Here is a 20,110-nt window from a genome sequence, read left to right as displayed (position 1 = left end):
ACACCTACTAGTGGGTTTATAAAATATATATGCCATTCCTGGGCAGGGTTTTCATCAAAAAGCTCAAACCTGGACTCATTGAGGCCTTTAGATCAATTTCCAGTTACAGGCAACACATATCAGGAACAAATCAGACTGCAGGACTGGGACTTCTCTGAACTTTTCCAAAAAATCACTGTGAAAAAAGACAAAGGGCCGGGCATGGTGTTCACACCTGTAATCCCAGCACTTTGTGAGGCTTGAGCCTGGGAGTTTGAGACCAGCTTAGGCAACATAGGGAGACCCAGTCTCTACAAAAAATTAAAAAATTAGCCTGGCATGGTAGCACATGCCTGTAGTCCCAGCTACTCGGGAGACTGAGGCAAGAGGATCACTTGGGCCTAGGAGGTTGAGGCTACAGTGAGCTCTGATCATATCACTGCACTCCAGCCTGGGTGGCAGAGCAATACACTACCTCTTAACAAAATGTTGTTTTGAATTAAAAAAACTGAAAAACAGCCAGGCGCGGTGGCTCACGCTTGTAATCCCAGCACTTTGGGAGGCCGAGGCGGGCGGATCCCGAGGTCAGGAGATCAAGACCACGGTGAAACCCCGTCTCTACTAAAAATACAAAAAATTAGCCAGGCTTGGTGGCGGGCGCCTGTAGTCCCAGCTACTCGGAGAGGCTGAGGCAGGAGAATGGCGTGAACCCGGGAGGCGGAGCTTGCAGTGAGCCGAGATTGCGCCACTGCACTCCAGCCTGGGCGACAGAGCGAGACTCCGTCTCAAAAAAAAAAACAAAAAAAAACAAAAAAAAACTGAAAAACAGCTAGGTGTGATACTCAAGCCTATAATCCCAGTGCTTTGGCAGACCAGGTGAGAGAATTGCTTGAGGACAAGAACTCAAGACCAGGCTGGGCAACACAGCAAGGCCTCATCTCTACCCAAAAAAATAAAAAATAAAAATAAATAAATAAATAAATAAATTTTAAAAAAAATTCGGCTGGTTAGGGTGGCTCATACTTGTAATCCCAACATTTTGGGAGGATGAGGCAGGAGGATCACTTAAGCCCAGGAGCTAGAGACCGGCCTGGGCAACCTAGGAGACCCTGTCTCTACAAGAAAATTAAAAATTAGCCAGGCATGGTGGTGCATGCCTGCAGTCCCAGCTATTCGGGAGGCTGAAGTGGGAGGATCCCTTGAACCCAGGAAGTCAAGGCTGCAGAAAGGTATAATTGTGCCACTGTATTCCAGCCTGGGCAACAGAGCAAGACTCTGTCCCCTCGAAGAAAAAAAATTTGGCCAGGAATGGTGGTGTATGCCTGTAATCCAAGCTACTTGGGAGGCCAAGGCTGGAGGATTGCTTGAACCCAGGAGTTGGAGGCTGCAGTGAGCTACAATCTTGCCACTGCTCCTAGGCCTGGGCAACAGGGTAAGACCTTGTCTCAAAAACAAAACAAAAACAACTATGAATGACACATTAGGGAAATCCAGATATGCCTGGGTATTAGATGGTATTGAGGAACTGTTCATTTTCTGATCAGATAAAAGTATTGTGGCTATACAGGCTTATATTGACTATAGGGGCTGCAGTACTTCAAAGTGAAGAGTCAAGTCTCTGCAGCTTACTTAATGATATTTACATACGCACACATAAATAAGACCAGTGTTGCAATATGTCAACAACTGTTGACTCTAGTGGTGGTGGTGGGCATACAGGCACATTCATACACTACTCTTTCCATTTTGATTTTATTTTACGAAAAGTTGCAAGTACACCACCCTTCAGAGGCACTTACTACCACCATCCCCCCTCAAACTCCAAATGACTCCACCAAGATGAAAGACACCAAGGCACGCTGGGAACTGAATATAAATTAACTTTATTACAAAAAACAAAATGTTAGTTTCTCATTGTGAGTGACTCAAGAAAACAAGGGTAAGAGCCCTGGCAGGAGCTGGGACCAGGATAACAGTATGCAGGCTGAGGGGCCAAAGGCCAGGCTCAGGAGCGGGCTGACAGGCACTGATTCACAACCTCCAGGAGGTGGGTGTTCTCCAGGGCAGCTGCCACCCGCTCCTTATCTGCAAGTTGCTTGTTCACTAGGTGGGAAGGAGGGTGTGGGGAAGGCAGAGTCAAAGCTAGGCTCTGGCCAGAGTGCTAGCCAGCCCTACCTCTGAACCTCTGTATAGGATCTGTCCCCCACAGCAACAGAGCCCTCCTGTCACCTCCTTCCCAGGACCCCACATCTTGATCAGGCTACTTCAACCACGTGAGCCCACCTAATCTGCCTTGTTAGGATCCCTCCCCCTGGCTGCCTCCTGCGCTGCTGAAGCCTGACACATTCTGGTCCTGTATATTTGGTGAGAGGGGATTTGGGAGAAGAGGACATGGTAAGCACAGGAGAGTCTTGTCAGGCCAGCTTTGGTTTAGGTTATAACCTACACTGAGGAGTCTCTGGCAATTTCACTCATGCAGTTACCCATCCCCAGTCTTGCCCATAGACTCCTGTGCAAGGGGGAAGCCTCAGACTGCTTAGGGGGTGCCCGGGCCAACACCCTCACCACCAGTCCACACTTACCTGCATGCTCTGAGGCATGGGTCCCCGGAGTAATGTGCACGTCCATCTGGGAGGGAGATAACCAGGGCCTGAACACCCACCCACCGACCCACACTTTTCCCTGCAGCCCCCAGACCCTCAGGCACCATTTCCAGCTGATCCTTCCTCCTAATCATGCCTTTGGACTCTGGCCCTTCCGTTACACCCCAAACCCATCCACAAGTATTCCAATTCTTTTTTTTTTTTTTTCAAGACTGAGTCTTGCTCTGTTGCCCAGGCTGGAGTACAGTAGAGTGATCTTGGCTCACTGCAACCTCTGTCCCCCAGGTTCAATTTGATTCTCCTTCCTCAGCCACCCGTGTAGCTGGGACCACAGGCACATGCCACCACCCCCCGCTAATTTTTGTATTTTTAGTAGAGATGAGGTTTCACCATGTTGGCCAGGCTGGTCTCCAACTCCTAACCTCAGGTGATCCACCCGCCTCAGCCTCCCAAAGTGCTGGGATTACAGGCGTGAGCCACCGCGCCCGGCCCTAGCTATTCCAATTCTGTCCAAAGAACTGGCCCACTACTGCTGACTTAAAGTGCTGCCTGTGCCCCACCCCTGGTCCAAACCCATCTGCCGCTCCCTGCTGCCCTTCCTGCCACACTCTTCAATACTTTTCTCCACTTTCCAGCTCAGATCTTTATTCTTGTCACATCGACTTGGAAAGCTTCCTCCCAGTTTCCTCTCTGCTAATGGGGATCCTTCCAGGCCCCACTCTGATGTCCTCTCCATGTTCATGCTCTCCCAGTCCCCATCCTCAGCAGTAGACCCTCAATGCCTGGTCCCACTCCCGGGGCTCAGCTCCAACTTACCTTGAAACGCTGAGGAAGGGAGCGCAGAAGCTTGACCTTGATGGACAGGCCAATAAGGGTGGCCATGCTGCAGTGCGGAATGGTTGGTGTGAAGGCCACAGCCACTGTACTCTCGGGGTCGCTAACCTGGTTGTGGAGGGGAGATGTCAAGAGTCAACCACCCTCAGCCCAAGGCCCCTCTTCTTAGTTTGTTGCTTTGGGCAAATCACCCAACTTCTATGGGCCTCCGTTTCAACACCCATAAAATAGGCACAATCTCCCTTCCCTAAGATACCCTTCAGTGTTCGTGAGCGTAGAGCACGCCAGCTCCTGGTGCACAGAAACCTTTCTGACTCTCTGGAACAACTCGCTCCCCTCGGAAGTGACTCACCTGAACCCGCACCTGCTCTACTACGTTCAACTCCTCTAGCGTCAGTGGATGCTCCGGGTCATTGATGGAGCGAATCAGATGTGGGAAGTGAAGGAAAAGGGACTCTACGCCCTTGCCCACTCAGAACCCTCTGTCAAGAACGCCCTGCTGGGATGCGGCTCCACCAGCTGCTCGACATCACTGCTCCCCCCACCGCAAGCCCCCGGAACCCGCCCGCGCCCAGCAGCGGCGGATATCGAAGATCTCGCGTGCGTCGATGCTGTCGGGAACCTGCTCGTCCTCCTCGCCCGCCGTCACGGGCCGCTCCCCAGAGCGCTGGTAGATGAGGGGGTTGGCATTCTCCAGGAGGCCGCCGCCTACCCCGCCGCCGCCTACCATCGCGGAACCACCACCGCCGATCCCAGCAGGCCTGCGCTTCCGCTCCTACCCGCGCACTTCCGGAGAACGGGAAGGGGGCGTGGCGTGGCGACGGGGTCGCGCGAGGGACACGCCGCGTTGTGGGTTCTCCGCCTGAGGTGTGAGAGAATCCGTGACCACGGCGCTGGCCGCTCCGACTCGGGAACATGATGGTCGCTGGAGCAAAGGCGCTGAGAAGGGACCTTGGCGGCGCTGGGTCGTGCGAGCCAGTAGCGGGCTGAAACGTAGAGGCCAGAGCCAGGTCTCAGGGGGCACTAAAGGCGGTCGGAGGTGATCCCCACACCGCTTCCTCCTGGAAGTCAGGCTGGCCGGGAGCTCCCGTATCCAGGACGGTTGGTCGCCTCTGGCCTGGCAGGGCTCCTAGTGTCTCGGGACCTCCCGGTGACGCGCCTGCGTCCCCTGCTGCACCATAGGCCCAGGAGTACGGCGTCCCCATCGCTCGGACCGGCAGGCGCTGGTGAAATGTTTGTCAAGTGGATAAATGACCATGGCCGTGGTCTCCGCGGGAGGTGAGGAAACTGAAAGCCACCAAGGCAAAGGGGGGCGGTCCTTAAGAAGTGCCGCGGTCACGTGTACGTTTCAAAAGATGGGCGTGACTGAGTAGGGAGGGGACCGCGGAGACCCTCAGGCCCTGGACTGTAAGGGGATGAGGGGCCGTGAAGGGGAACCCAGGAAACTGAGTCCTGAAAGCAAGGAGGAGCTTCTAGAATGAAGGGCGCCATCACGCCTCCCTGCCTTTGCTCAAGCGGTTCCTTCACCCCGATCAAGTTCTTTCCCATTTCTCCATCTGGGGGGATCCTGAATGTGCACCTCCTCAGAGAAGCCCTCCTGGGGTCTCCAATTCTAGTTTATTGCCCCCTCCTATCGATCCCCCAGCACGCTCATCGGGCCTGTGGACAAGGACAGGTTTGAGGAGAGGATTCCCTGGATCGCGGAGGGGCTACAGAAGCCGCCCAGCCCCTTCCGAGGATGCCAAAGGGGCCCGGGCAGAGGGGAAGTGGCCGTGCCCGGACCTGCCTGCCACTAGATCCCCACCCACCTATGACTGCTCAGTCCGGCTCTCCTGCCAGACCCACCTTTCCTTGGCCCAAGCTAGCGCACCCCGCCCACTCCCTGCCCAGTCCAAACTCCGAGGCTGGGCAAGGCACTTGATCCACGGCTGGAACGACCTGGGGCAGCCTCTGGGTGAACAGCAGCGTGATCGCCGGCAGCGAACCGAGACCAGCGAGCCGACCATGCGGCTGCACCGACTTCGGGCGCGGCTGAGCGCGGTAGCCTGTGGGCTCCTGCTGCTTCTAGTCCACGGCCAGGGTGAGGCTCCCGCGGAGGGGTGACAGGGACCGGGCTCAGATCTGCCAAATGCTGCGGAGGCAGAACCTGACAGTGCGGGGAGGGAAGGTGCCTGAGAGGTAGGAGCTGGTGGAGATGACAGCGTGGAACTCGTGAGCCCCACGCGACGCCTCCCCACCACCCAGGGTGGGCTCCTAGAAGCGCAGAAGGGGTCGGGCTGCGGGACACCACGGCGAGGAACCAGCGGAGTACAGGGACCCCAGGAGCGCCGGGACATGCCAGGCCGGGTCGGCAGCCTTGGGCTGGAGTGGGTGAGGTATTGAGGGTGCGGGAATTCAGTCCATTTCCCTCTTATGATTGGGGCTGTAGCCAGTGCTGCCGGCCGGTAATAACAATAACAGCTTCTCGCAGCATCTGGCTCTGAGTGTGTGGCGTCCTTTGCTAGGGGGGCGCTCTGACCCCTCCAAAGGGGCCTCAGACAATGTTAGTGGTCCTTGGGGAACAGAAGCCTCCAGTCCCCAAATCCGAAAACAGATCTAAGATGCTGCAGTGGTTGGGTGCGGTTGGCTCACGCCTGTAATCCCAACACACTGGAAGGCCAAGGGGGAGAATCACTTGAGCCCAGGATTTGGAGGCCTCCCTGGGCAACATAGTGAGACTCGGTGTGTACAAAAAATTAGAAGAAATTAGTGCGCTGTGGTGCCTTGTGACCTGTAGTCCCAGCTACTTGGGAGGCTGAGGTGGGAGGGTCACTTTAGCAGGGGAGGGTGACCTGTAGTCCCAGCTACTTGGGAGGCTCAGGTGGGAGGTCACTTTAGCAGGGGAGGGTGACCTGTAGTCCCAACTACTTGGGAGGCTGAGGTGGGAGGTCACTTTAGCAGGGGAGGTTGAGGCTGCAGTGAGCCTTCATCCCAGTACTGCACTCCAGCCTGGGTGAAAAAGCAAAAATCTGTCTCAAAAAAAAAAAAAAAGCCAAAAAGCTCGTGGTGTCCCTGACACCATTTACGTCATCCTGGGGAAGGGCACAGCTTGGCTTCCAGGGCAAAGGTGAAGGCTCTGTGTGCCTGCCAGGCTTCTCCAGACCCTTATCAGAAGCTCCAGGAGTGTTTCGGCCTTTGGTCCTCTCACCCGAAACTCTCCTGTGTATGATCTGACTGTCTCTCCCGACCCTTTCCTAATTTAATCTGCCCAGGTGAAGTCCATGCTCCCCCACCCCATGGTGCACTCCTGCAGGGCTTCCTCCCATGCCTGCCCTTGACCACATTCTAGAATTCACCAGGAGCCCAGGCAGGAAGATCTGCCTGGCCTCACAGATGGCTACCTTTTAAAATACTTTGGGCCAGGCGCAGTGGCTCACACCTGTTATCCCAGCACTTTGAGAGGCAGAGATGGGAGGATCGCTTGAGGCTAGGAGTTAGAGACCAGCTTGGGCAACAAGACTGGTTTCTACCAAAAAAAAAAAAAAAAAAAGTCAGGCATGGTGGCAGACAGCTGTACTCCTAGCCACTCAAGAGGCTGAGGTGGGAGGATCTCAAGCCCAGGAGGTGGAGAGCTGTAATCACACTACTTTACTCCAACCTGGGCAACAGATAGAGACCTTGTCTGACAAATATATAGATATACATATATAGATATACACACATATATGTATATATATATACATATATCTATATACGTATATCTATATATGTATATCTATATATATATATATAAATTTTGGATTGGACCCACATTCAGAAAAAATAATTGACAAGCCATAGGAGGGTACAGGTGATGTGTGCCACACTCTTTTTACCCAACCAGTCCTGGCTTCTCCTCAGGGGCCATCAAAGTTCCCATGGCCCACACTGGAAACTGCTTGTTGACACTGCAGTACACACAGTGCCCAGCAGTTTACACAAGAATAGATGTGTGCACTTGTCCTTGATTTTCATCTAAATGGTCATAAACTCACCCACTTTCTGGGGCCAGGATTTTCCACTTTCTAACACGAGGGGTGGCCTCCACACACCCCTACATGGTAGAGCTTCTTCATACTGATTAATGGAAGGGCTTCTCTCAAGGATGAAGCAAGTAATGAATCTCTTTATTACATGAGTTGATGTATCAGGTCTCTAACCAGGGACATTTCAGCAGGTGATGTCCTTTGCCGTAACAAACATCAGGCATCAGTGGCCAGTGGCCACAGAGAATTACCTGGATAGACATCCTCTCCAGCAAGGAATCGTGTGTAGGAGCGTGTTACTGGGGAGAGGAATGGGCCTTTTGACTTGGAGACATTGTTAAAATGTCCTCTCTGGTGTCTGTAAATGTCTACTGACCCTGGGCTCACCCACACCAGGTGGCATCAAACATATTGATCCATGTTGAACTGACAGGTGTAGGGTGGCATTAGCTCCCTAAGGCTGCTTTCGTTTTTTGACTTTTTTTTTTTCTTGAGACAGGGTCTCACTTTGTCATTGAGGCTGGAGTGCAGTGGTGCCATCTCGAGTTACTGCAACCTCTGCTTCCCAGGTTCAAGAGATTCTCATGCCTCAACCTCCCAAATACCTGGGTCTACAGGCACGCACCACCATGCCCAGCTAATTTTTGTGTCTTTTGGTAGAGATGGGGTTTCACCATGTTGGCCAGGCTAGTCTTGAACTCCTAACCTCAAGTGATCCACCTGCCTCGGCCTCCCAAAGTGCTGGGATTACAGATGTCAGCCACCACACCTGGTCTGTTTTTTGACTTTTTATTATGGAACTGGGCTCAGATCTTACAGAAAGCAGAACCTGAGATTCCAAAAGGGAAGATGCCAGGCAGGTGGGAGCTAGTGGGAATAATAATAGCAGGTGAACCTCCCTGAGGCACAGAGAGGGTCAAGGCTGCTCGAGGGCTGCACAGCACTAAAGGATGAGCCAAGTCTGAGGTAGAAAGAGTAGTATAACAAATCCAATGTACCCATTGTCCGCCTTCAGCAATGACGAAGATCTTGTTTTTGTTTTAAATCAGCTTTCTCAGGTTGAATATAACCTGGTGTTTTCTGGATGGCCACCTCTCTCTTTCACCATCATTTGAAACAAATCCCAGACGTGATATCATCTGTAAATCTTTCATCATGTCCTACTAAAAGAAAAGGAACATATATATGTATGTGTGTATTTCCACAACATAATATGTTCTCAATTTAATCAAATATATAGTCAAGTGTTCTTTAATATTTATAAATGATACTTGTATTAATACAAGTTTTTAAAAAATAAATCAGGATTAAATAAAGTTCATAATTTGCAAGTTGGTAGTTTTTTTTTTTTTTTGAGATGGAGTCTCACTCTGTCACCCAGGCTCACTGCAACATCCATCTCCAGGGTTCAAGGGATCATCATGCCTCAGCCTCCCAAGTGGCTGGAATTACAGGTACACACCACCACACTTGAGTATTTTTTGTATTTTTAGTAGAGACAGGGTTTCACCATGTTGACCAGGCTGGTTTTGAACTCCTGACCTCAGGGGATCCACCCACCTTGACCTCCCAAAGTGCTGGGATTGCCAGCATAAGGCTCCATGCATGGCCAATTCTCTTGTTTTATACTTAGGAGTAGAATTGCTCAGTCATATGGCAACTCTATGTTTAATCTCAGAAAAACTGCCAGACTGTTTTCCAAAGCAGCTGCACCATTTTACCTTCCCACTGGCAATGTATGAAAGTTCCAAGTTTTCCACATCCTTACCAACGCTTATTATCCTCTGTCATTTTTATGTGCTTCTTGAATCTCTTTCAGTCTTCAGATTTACCCTCTGCCTGTCTTTTATTTTCTTTCTAAATTTTGTTGCATGTTGAAGAAACCAGTTTATTTGTTCTGGAGAGGATCCCACCATTCAGGTTTTGCTGATTGCGTCCCGGCGGAGTCTTCTTAACTGTTCTTCTGTCTCCTGTCGACCCTGTAACTTGTATTTATATTCTAGAGGCATAATCAGATTTGGGTTTTAGGTTTTATTTTGTTTTGTTTTTTTGGAGGGCTACTTCACATGTGGTGCTGCATACTTCTGATAGAAAATATGTAATGTCTGATTGTCTTGCTTGTTGTGATACCACAAAACGAGTGGTTGACATCACAGTGAGAATTCAATGTGCATTTCTCCTACTATAAATGAGGTAAAGCTCTCTTTGTTTATTTGAGAGACACTGAATTTGTATCGCTTATTCTGAACATATTCCTATGCTGCTTTTCCTTTTGTGTAGCTGGCATATTCTTTGTTTGTAGAAATTCTGTATCTATTAAGAGGACTGACTTTCTCTGTTAGGTGATTTTCAATTAATTGCTCCCTGCCTGATCCCCACAGCAGATAGGCGGTGTTTTTTTGTTTGTTTGTTGGTTGGTTTTTGAGACAGGTTCTCACTCTGTCACCCAGGCTGGAGTTCAGTGATGCAATCACAGCTCAATGTAGTCTCAACCTCCCAGGCTCATGCAATCTTCCCACCTCAGCTTGCTAAATAGCTGGGACTACAGGCATGCACCATCATACCCTGCTAATTTATTTTCTTGATTTTGTTTCAGAGACAGAGTTCCACTAGGGTCCCCAGGCCAGGCGCAGTGGTTTTTCTGTCCCAGCCACAGCCATAATTCTCTCTTGTAGCTCTTTTCACCAACATCACTCACAGTTTCGAGGATGCATTCTTTATGTCATTTCTTGCCACCTTGGGCATGACATCCCTGAGGACAGGAACCTTGCCTGCCCAATTCCCACCATCATCCTACTGTCACATGACCTGGCACACAGTTGAAAGGATACTCTAGTCCCATCAAGAACATGTGACCCTTTGTTTGAAGGTCCTAGGGCTGAACGATGATGCCTGGCCCCAAGGAGCCTCAGCCTGGTGGGAAGGAGACAGGCCCAGGAAGGCAGAGCAGGAAGGGAGTGTTACAGGCAGGAAGTTTGTAAAGCCCATGTTTATAGATCAGGATCCCTTGAGCTGAGCTGAGGATGGCAAGGAGGCGGCAATACCAACAGTCTGGGAGGGCAGTCGATTGGTCAAACCCAACCGTGATGTCTGTCTCTCTGCCCACAGGCCAGGACTCTGCCAGTCCCATCCGGACCACACACACGGGGCAGGTGCTGGGGAGTCTTGTCCATGTCAAGGGCGCCGATGCCGGGGTCCATACCTTCCTGGGAATTCCCTTTGCCAAGCCACCTCTAGGTCCGCTGCGATTTGCACCCCCTGAGCCCCCTGAATCTTGGAGTGGTGTGAGGGATGGAACTACCCATCCGGCTGTGTAAGCTTTCCCAGGGGTCCAGGGAACTCCAGGCCCTGGGGCAGGGGTGGGGGTGCTCTGAGCTCAGCTAGGCTGCAGTTGTCATTTCATCTAAACCCCCACAGCCAGTTTTCCTTCTGAGTTTCGTGGATTCCCATGTGCATTTTTCTGATCAGCATGCTGAGGCTCGGGAGGGCAGAATAACTTCTCAGACTCCTGGCTCAGGGCTTGGCATTCAGAGGACATTGGCTCCAGGTGCTGAAGGGAGGGGCAGACACATATATCTCCCCAGATTCTGGTTATGCCGAGCTTTCCCTGCCACCAGTGGCAGATGTCTCTGGGAAAGGTTCGGGTTGGCTCTATGAACCTTGTAGGAGCCCCTAACTCTAGTGGCAGATATTTAAAATAGCTGAAGAGAACAGTAGGGGTAGCTTTCTGGGGACCCGCACTCTCCACAGTCACTGTGTCCACTGCCGGGGCCAGGAGCCATTGGCCAAGAGATGTGTATATTTTTCCAACTGGAGGCCATGTGGGAATGATGAGTTTTTGAAAGTTTAGACTTGGGATGAGGGACATCCCACTGCCCTTCTCATGAGAAATTAACATCCATTCACTCATGTGGCACACATATGTGGGCTATTCCCCTGTTCCAGGCCTGTGGGGGTACAGCGATATAGTGGTGAAAGTCAACACATGCAGCCAATGGTCCTCATAGAAACCCTTAAGAGTCAAGGTTTCCAGCATTGGGAGGAATGATACCCAAGGTCCTCAATAACCTCGAGGCCTCCCTGGAAGTCCAAGCTCCATCCCAGCTTCCCCAGAGCCTGTGGACTGTAACTTGGTGGGAAGGGATTTTTGAGAGGGATCATGTGTGTGCAGGGTATTGTGGGAAGGATCTGAGGGTGGCTGGGAGCACATCTGAATCCAGGGTCTCGTTTTGGCCATGATCTGGCCGCTGGACTGATTGTTTGCCCTGGTTACCAGGTGTCTACAGGACCTCACCATAATGGAATCAGAGGTTCGGAACCAAGTCAATGTGACCATCCCTTCCATCTCCATGTCTGAGGACTGCCTGTACCTCAGCATCTACACGCCAGCCTATAGCCATGAAGGCTCTAACCTGCCGGTGGGTGTCTGGACACACAGTTCCCTGCGGGTTGGAGGACAATTCTTCTGCAAGAAGCTAGAAAGGCAATATTAGTTCAGGCCCTGCTGCAGAGTGGACACTGCTGAGAAGTTTCTCACTACCAGGTCCAAGAAATGCTCCTTACCCAGGCTGGGCAGCTGGCCCCTGGACATGGGGTCACAGAGTTCTGGCTGCTCCCAGAGGTCAAAGGCTGTGGCTCTGGGCTGGACCCAGGACTCACCCAGCCAACGCATGCCCAGGAGATCCACTCAAGTGCCCAAGGGCTGCACCTTGAGGTGACCAAGAACCCCAGCCATGGATAATCCGTTGGGCCTATGAGAATGGGCACACACAAAAACTTTTTTGTTAGAGATGGCATCATGCTCTGTTGCCCAGGCTGGAATGCAGTGGCATGAACGTAGCTCTCTGTAGCCTCGAATTCCTGGATGATCTTCCCATCTCAGCCTCCCGAGTGGCTGGGACTACTGGCCTATGCCACCATGCCTGGCTAATTTTTAAAACATTTTCTGTTGAAACAGGGTCTCACTATGTGGTTCAGGCTAAGGACATTTTTGATTAATGTTCATGTGGAGCCATCAGGGAGATAACCCTTTTCTTTTCACTTTGGCGAGTTTCCTGGGACTAATAAAACCAGGCTTTGATACAGGGGGTCGATCCCAAAAGATGTGAGTCCTGGTCTTCCTGTTAGATCTTGGGTGCCTAGTCTGTGGCCCACGTAATGAATTTGTGCTGGAGTTCTAATGGGGAGGTAGACAAAGGCAAAGCACTGGTTGGTCTAGTTGGGGTTCTGGCTGGGTGGGCACATCGTGGTAGCTGCCTTGATTTCCCCAGGTGATGGTGTGGATCCACGGTGGTGGGCTTGTTTTTGGCATGGCTTCCATGTATGATGGTTCCATGCTGGCCGCCTTGGAGGACGTGGTGGTGGTCACCATCCAGTACCGCCTGGGTGTCCTAGGCTTCTTCAGGTGAGACTAGGGCTGGGCTGGGCAACGTGGGCTGAGTGGGGTCAGGACAGCCCTATGATCCCTGTCTCTGCTACTTCTCAGCACTGGAGACAAACATGCAACCGGCAACTGGGGCTACCTGGACCAAGTGGCCGCACTACGCTGGGTCCAGCAGAATATCGCCCACTTTGGAGGCAATCCTGACCGTGTCACCATTTTTGGCGAGTCTGCGGGTGGCACGAGCGTGTCTTCACTTGTTGTGTCCCCCATATCCCAAGGACTCTTCCATGGGGCCATCATGGAGAGTGGCGTGGCCCTCCTGCCTGGCCTCATTGCCAGCTCAGCTGATGTCATCTCCACGGTGAGTGCCCTCAGCTGCGTAGGCCTAGGCCTGCTCCCTCCCCTCATACCCCTCAGAGCCTCTGTCTGTTAAACAGGGATGACTAGGGCCATCGGGAGCATGCCCCAGGAGCTGCTGCCTACCGTGGAATTGCTGGGGGGCTCCAGGGTCAGAATGCGCATCCTTCTGCCATTGCAGAGGCCAAGTTTGTTCTGTGACCTCTGTGCAAAGTTGTCACCCTAGGGATCCCCATCATGAGGAGAACCATTTAGGCAGATGGGATGGCCCCTATGTCTGGGACTTCTGAGGTGGAACAGTGTCAGAACTGCAGGACTTCATACACAGTACCCTCTGAGATTTGGGGTGCCCCTGTCCTTGGCCAGGGCCTTGGGCAAACTCCTCTCCTCTACCTGGAAGGATGAGCCAGCCCCTGCCTGGTCCCTTTGCAGGTGGTGGCCAACCTGTCTGCCTGTGACCAAGTTGATTCTGAGGCCCTGGTGGGCTGCCTGCGGGGCAAGAGTAAAGAGGACATTCTTGCAATTAACAAGGTTGGTCTAAACGGATGTGGGTGTAGAGGAAGGGGTGCAATAGGCATGGTGCTGGCAGGCCTGCATGCCCCTCATATTCCTTGGGCACAGTACCTCATCTGCATGCCTGAGTGTCATAGCCCTGGGTGGGGACTGAAGGTTGGTGCATGCCCGAGCCAGGCATTGACCTCCTGGGGTGGATATGAGCATCCGGGGATGAACCGGGAAGGAGTGGAAGGTACTCAGACAGCATCAGAAGATGTCTGGGACCTGATCTTGTTCCCTGACCTTGCATTTCCCCTCAGCCTTTCCACATGATGATCCCCGGAGTGGTGGATGGGATCTTCCTGCCCAGGCACCCCCAGGAGCTGCTGGCCTCTGCCGACTTTCTACCTGTTCCCAGCATCATTGGTGTCAACAACGATGAATTCGGCTGGGTCATCCCCAATGTGAGGCCCAACCCAAGTCCTCAAGTGCCTGGGGAGCCCATCTGGTAGTGGGGGGTATTCAGGGCTTCAGAGCTCCAGGCTTATTCCATCCTCAACTACTGACTCTCTCCCGGCCTCCTAGGTCACAAGTATTTATGACACCCAGAAGGAAATGGACAGAGAGGCCTCCCAGGCTGTTCTGCAGGAAATGTTAAGGCTAATGGTAAGGCTCCTGGGGTCCCTCGTCAATGGAGACGGGCTCCTGTCTTGTCCCGAGACAGAGGGAATTCAACCCCCAGATACCCTGCCTATGTAGTGACCGCTATGAGCAAAGGCCCAGGTGTGTGTGTGCTTGGGGGTGGGATCACCTCAGAGCCTCGCCTTTGCTCCCCCTTCCTGTTCCATCTCATGGTCCATCTCCCCAAGCCTGAGGCCACCTCCTCCCTGCCCCTGGCAACCAGACTAACCTGCCTTTTCCTGATCCACCTGGGGTAGATGTTGCCTCCTACATTTGGTGACCTGCTGATGGAGGAGTACATTGGGGACAATGGGGATCCCCAGACCCTCCAAGCCCAGTTCCAGGAGATGATGGCGGACTCCATGTTCGTGATCCCTGCCCTCCAAGTAGCACATTTTCAGTGTGAGTATATTTGGACCTAAGGCCTGGCTGGCAGGGGTACAGCTCAGGGCTGTGGGTTCCAGGTGAGACCTGTTGCTTTTCCAGTCCCCACTCATTTTTACTGGGCCCCTGAGACACTTGATGTCCATCATTGCAGTAAATCTTCATGGCTAGCCCAAAAGACAGACATTTCCCCATTTCACAGATGAGGAAATTGAAGTTAGGGACCTTCAGTGACTTGCCCAAGATGACACAGCTAAGAAGTCCGAGGCCATGATTTATCCCAAGTCTCTTCCTCTGCTCCTTCCCGAGCCTGGGGCTCCTCACCCCGCTGTCCAGATTCCAGCCAGCTTTGGACCTAGGTGTCTTATCACCATGGGTGAGCAAGAAGGCTGCAGGGGAGGGGCCACCGTGTCACAGGCTGTCCACCCCACAGGTTCCCGGGCCCCTGTGTACTTCTACGAGTTCCAGCATCAGCCGAGCTGGGTCAAGAACATCAGGCCGCTGCATGTGAAGGCAGACCATGGTGATGAACTTCCTTTTGTTTTTGGAACTTTGTTCTGGGGCAACTTCGGTGAGTCTTCTTCCTTTCCCGGGAGGTGGGCTGGGACCCTGGTGGGTCCCTGAAGGGTGATTGATTGTCATCACTGCCCAGATAAGGAAACTGAGGCTCAGAGAGAGGATGAGATCAGGTGTCCAAGGTTTGACAGCTCCAAAGGCTGCGCCAGGATTAGAATTAACTACTCTTCAGACTGTAGCCTGTGCTCCCTCCGCCCCTCCCCACCCTTGGGTGTCTGGCGTGGTGCAGAGCAGGTGTTTCAGCAACATGTTTGTTTCTTCAATGACTCCCAGAGACAGAAGGAAAAAGGGGCCTTCGGGGCCAGGAAGGAGCCCAGGATGGAGTCAGCCAGAGCTTGGACTAAGGGGAAAGTTTGGAAAAGGGGAAGGCTGGCTCCTGAGGGCAGTGGGAGAAAAAGCAGAGAAGCGGGACTGGGGACAGAGGGCAAATGGGCCAAGGACAAGCTCCACCTGGGATACTGAGGTAGGACATCCTGACCAAGACACATGTCCCCTTTCTTTCTGCAGTTAAATTCACTGAGGAGGAGGAGCGGCTAAGCAGGAAGATGATGAAGTACTGGGCCAACTTTGCTCGAAACGGGTGAGACGGCACACCCCTGTCCCAACCTCCCTGGGTTGGGGGGCTTGTGCCCATCCAGCAGTCTCCTAGTCGGGGTGACCTCATGAGCACAGCCGCATCCTTCATCACATGATAGCCCCTTCCTCAGCTCAGGGACCCACTCGGACAGCGTGGGGGTGTGTGGGGCAGTGGACACGCTCCATCTCTCCGGTCTACCTAGAGGGTGGGCACCAGTGCTGTGCCACTGTTAGGGTCTCCCTCTCAGAGAGAGGGACACAACAGAGCCGGCCGCCCCGCCTCCACTGGTGCTGACACTAGCTTGTTTCCTGTTTCTGGAAGCCTCCCCGCTCATTCCCCAAGCCCACCTGGCCTGCTTGGCTGCCTTGCCTGACCAGACTCAGGGTGCTGAGGTCTGGGCTCCGGGGGCTCAGAGTGACCCTCATAACGCCCTGCTGGGATGGCATGTCTACAGGAACCCCAATGGCGAGGGTCTGCCACACTGGCCGCTGTTCGACCAGGAGGAGCAATACCTGCAGCTGAACCTACAGCCTGTGGTGGGCCGGGCTCTGAAGGCCCACAGGCTCCAGTTCTGGAAGAAGGCGCTGTCCCAGAAGATCCAGGAGCTCAAGGAACCTGAAGAGAGACACACAGAGCTGTAGCTCCCTGTGTTGGGGAGGAGGGGGTCGGCTCGCTTACAGGTGAGGGTCAGCCTGCTGTGCCCACACACAGCCACTGAGGAGAAAGAAGTTGATTCCTTCATTCACTTAGCCATTCATTCATTATTCCGTCCATCCATTCAGCAAGCATTTATTAAGAACTTACTCAGGCATGAGGGCTCATACCTGTAATCCCAGCTATTGGGGAAGCTGAGTTGGGAGGATGGCTTGAGGCTAGATGTTTGAGACCAGCCAGGGTAATAAAGTGAGACCCCTTCTCAAAAAAAAAAAAAAAAAGAGAAAGAGAGTGTATGATTAGAAACTAAATAGGAAAGTTTTGAGCTTCAAGTCAATGACAAGTAAAAAAGATTTTTGAAAAGCAAAGCAAACAAAATATAAAGGGAAAAAACTATGAGAAAAATAAAAATAAAAAGAGAATAATAGGCCAGGCACTGTGGCTCATGCCTGTAATCCCAGCACTTTTGGGAGGTCAAGATTGGCAGATCACTTGAGGACAGGATTCGGAGACCAGCCTGGCAAACATGGTAAAACCGCATCTATATGGAAAATACAAAAATTAGATGGGCTCAGTGGTGTACACCTGTAATCCCAGCTACTCAGGAGGCTGAGGCAGGAGAATCATTTGAACCCGGGAGGCAGAGGTTGCAGTGAGCCAAGATTGGGCCGCTGCACTCCAGCCTGGTCAAGAAGAGCAAAACTCCATTTCAAAAAAAAAAAAAGAGAATAGAAGATGCTACTGTACCATGTTAGCTACCAAACCTGCCACGGTTCCTCTCTTGTTAGACACACTCGATAGATCCCCCACTGAGCTGTGGATGGGCAAAACCCAGTGGAATCCCACCCTCCCCAACACCCCACTGAGCCTTGGGCCCCATCCTCCCTTCCTCATCTCCACCTTCTCCCTGCCTTCTCTCTTCTCTCCTCTGAACCCCCAGGCCTTTCCCACTTTGAGGGAGGTGCTTTCAAGAATGTTGCCCACACCTGAGTGTGAGAAGCCTATGTCTGGTTCATCCCTGAGAGGTCTGAAAGAATAAAAATAAATTCTAAAAAAAGCCTCTGTCTGCCTCTCCACAAGCCCCAAGTGCTCTTATATCTGTGAGTGGCCAATAGAAAACCTGGATACCGGAATGCCTAGTGTCTTAGTCCATTCAGCTGCTATAGCAAAAATACTACCGGCTAGGCTAGGTGCAGTGGCCAACACCCATAATCCCAACACTTTGGGAGGCTGAGGTGGGCGGATCATTTGAGGCCCGGAGTTTGAGGCCAGCCTGGACAACAGGGTGAAACCCTGTCTGTACTAAAAATACAAAAATTAGCCAGGCTTTGTGGTGCATACCTAGAATGCCAGCTACCGGGGAGGCTGAGACACGAAAATCACTTGAACCCAGGAGGCAGAGGTTACGGTGAGCCATGATTGCACCACTGCACTCCAGTCTGGGCGGCAGGGCAAGACCCTGCCTCAAAAATAAATAAATAAAATTACCGGTTAGGCCGGGTGTGGTGGCTCATGCCCGTAATCCCAGCACTTTTGGAGGCTGGGGTGGGCCTCCTGAGCTTGAGCCCAGCAGTTCAAGACCAGCCTAGGCAGCGTGGAGAAATGCCATCTCTACAAAAAAATACAAAAATTATTTGGATGTGGTGGCACACACCTGTAGTCTCAGTTACTCAGGACGCTGAGGCAGGCGAATCACTGAGGCTAGGAGGTCAAGGCTGCAGTGAGTAGTGATTGCACCACTACACTCCAGCCTGGGCAACACAGCAAGACCCTGTCTGAAAAAAATAGAGTTTCCTTTACTGATATAAAGTTTAAACAAAATACTACAGGTTGCTATTATAAACTGGGTGCCTTATAATTACAAAAATGTATTGCTTACAGTTCTGGAGGCTTGGACATCGAGGATGAAGGTGCCAGCACATTTGATGTCTGGCAAGGACTTGTTCTTTGGTTAATAGATGACAACCTTAGGCCAGCTGGGTGCCTCACACCTGTAATCCCAGCACTTTTGGGAGGCCAAGGCTGGGGGGATGACCTGAGGTCAGGAGTTCAAGACCAGCCTGGCCAACATGGTGAAACCCCATCTCTACTAAAAATACAAAAATTAGATGGGCCTGGTGGCAGGCCCCTGTAATCCCAGCTACTCAGGAGGCTGAGGCAGGAGAATGGCTTGATACTGGAGGCAGAGGTTGCAGTGAGCTGAGATCACAGCACTACACTCCAGCCTGGGCAACAATGGGAGACACCATCTCAAAAAAAAAAAAAAAAAAAAACCACCCACCCAACTATCGATGTCCTGCAGAGGTGACTCACCCCATTTTTGTCAGAAGCAAGATTGGACTTGTCCATAGGCCCCTGAGCCCGGGCCTCTGGCACAGTGGCCAGGAAAGCCAAGCTGCTTCCTCAGTCGCCAGTCTCCTGAAGGTTGCTCTTCTTCTCAGTGGTTCTACAGACACTGTAAGGCCCATACTCACAGGATATTAGCACACTTGCGAAGAGATTCCTGTCCTCTGGCTCCCAGGGGCCTCTCCATCCAGGGAGATGTCCTCTCGCTTTTCAGAATTCCCCTGCCAACCTTTCAACCCCCTGAGCATCCACGAACTCACCATGTGTATCCACATGATTATTTTCCTACTTACCTCATTGTTGTCCCTAAACTTTTCTCCTTCCCCGCTCTGCAAAAACCTCATCTTTTATCTCGTGTGCAAAAGTGGCCAATTGTGTTTAATCGGCCTCTTGGTTTCACCCAAGTATATTCTCTCTGTCATTAAAAGGCTGTATTCCTGTCTCACAGACCCTAATAATCCACTTATGCCCCTGCCTCTGACCATCTTGCCTCTCAGGGCACCAGTTTTCCACGGGGAAAGTCTCCCTTCTTTCCATCCACGGCCTTTAAGCCCAACTATAGAGCCCTGTGAAGTTTGGGACAAAGACCAGGACACCCACATTGCCCATATTGTCCACCAGGTGGTAGACAAGGATAATATTAAGCCAGGACTGACTTGAATTTGAGAAAGGGAGGAGACTTTCCTTTCAATGAACACTGATTGGTGCATAATGTTCCCACTACATTCTGAAAGCATTTATTGAGCACCGGCTGCATGCATGTTTCTGTATGTTTTTCAGTTCTGCAGATCTACAATATACCTTCCCAAAGTCGGTTTCCAGCATTACTGTTTAGACTTAATAGTTATATTTTTAACAGCTTTCTGGTGGAATAACTTACAATTAAATTTACCTCCTGCCCCTACCTTTTTTTTTTTGAGACAAGATCTGGTTCTGTCACCCAGGCTAGAATGCAGTGGCGTGATCACAGATCACTGCAACCTCCACCTCCGGGCTTCAGACACTGCACGGCCCATAGTTACAAGACCACAGCACACTCCCATGCCCAGGCTGGTTGGTCGCCTCTGGTCTGGCAGGGCTCCCAGTGTCTCGGAATCTCCCAGTGACGCGCCTGCCTCCCCTGCTGCAACACAGGCTCAGGAGTGCCGGATCTGCATCGCTCTGACCGGCAGGTGCTCATGAAATGTTCGTCAAGTGGATAAATGACCATGGCCCTGGTCTCCGCAGGAGATGAGGA

General features: G+C 52.0%; 2 protein-coding genes across 2 annotated transcripts; one reads left to right on the top strand and one right to left on the bottom strand.

Annotated features, from left to right (window-relative positions):
- Window positions 1–1,837: 1,837 nt before the first annotated feature.
- On the bottom strand, window positions 1,838–4,216 carry CIAO2B (cytosolic iron-sulfur assembly component 2B). Its single transcript, XM_003262869.4, has 5 exons — window positions 4,005–4,216; window positions 3,769–3,848; window positions 3,399–3,524; window positions 2,562–2,607; window positions 1,838–2,082 (listed from the first exon to the last, which is right to left on the bottom strand). Exons 1-5 carry the CDS (start codon window positions 4,144–4,146, stop codon window positions 1,985–1,987), a joined length of 492 nt encoding a protein of 163 aa, XP_003262917.1. The 5' UTR covers window positions 4,147–4,216; the 3' UTR covers window positions 1,838–1,984.
- A 677-nt stretch (window positions 4,217–4,893) lies between these two features.
- On the top strand, window positions 4,894–17,584 carry LOC100605306 (cocaine esterase). Its single transcript, XM_012504961.2, has 13 exons — window positions 4,894–5,496; window positions 10,529–10,733; window positions 11,697–11,838; window positions 12,691–12,824; window positions 12,906–13,164; window positions 13,593–13,691; window positions 13,976–14,119; window positions 14,241–14,321; window positions 14,594–14,738; window positions 15,154–15,291; window positions 15,804–15,876; window positions 16,328–16,553; window positions 17,468–17,584. The coding sequence occupies exons 1-12, from the start codon at window positions 5,421–5,423 to the stop codon at window positions 16,512–16,514; spliced, it is 1,683 nt and encodes a 560-aa protein (XP_012360415.2). The 5' UTR covers window positions 4,894–5,420; the 3' UTR covers window positions 16,515–16,553; window positions 17,468–17,584.
- Window positions 17,585–20,110: the final 2,526 nt, after the last annotated feature.

The sequence above is a fragment of the Nomascus leucogenys genome, chromosome 2 (assembly GCF_006542625.1).
Source record: "Nomascus leucogenys isolate Asia chromosome 2, Asia_NLE_v1, whole genome shotgun sequence".
Taxonomy (NCBI): domain Eukaryota; kingdom Metazoa; phylum Chordata; class Mammalia; order Primates; family Hylobatidae; genus Nomascus; species Nomascus leucogenys.
The sequence above is the reverse complement of the archived record's forward strand: the minus strand, read 5'-3'. Positions and strand labels throughout refer to the sequence as shown.

Coding starts and splice junctions, on each gene's coding strand:
- LOC100605306 (XM_012504961.2), top strand. CDS start 5,421: ATGCGGCTGCACCGACTTCGGGCGCGGCTGAGCGCGGTAGCCTGTGGG. Junction 12,825..12,905: donor GGTGTCCTAGGCTTCTTCAG/GTGAGACTAGGG, acceptor GCTACTTCTCAG/CACTGGAGACAAACATGCAA. Junction 14,739..15,153: donor CCAAGTAGCACATTTTCAGT/GTGAGTATATTT, acceptor TCCACCCCACAG/GTTCCCGGGCCCCTGTGTAC.
- CIAO2B (XM_003262869.4), bottom strand. CDS start 4,146: ATGGTAGGCGGCGGCGGGGTAGGCGGCGGCCTCCTGGAGAATGCCAAC. Junction 2,608..3,398: donor CCCTTCCTCAGCGTTTCAAG/GTAAGTTGGAGC, acceptor TCTCCCTCCCAG/ATGGACGTGCACATTACTCC. Junction 2,083..2,561: donor CCATGCCTCAGAGCATGCAG/GTAAGTGTGGAC, acceptor CTTCCCACCTAG/TGAACAAGCAACTTGCAGAT.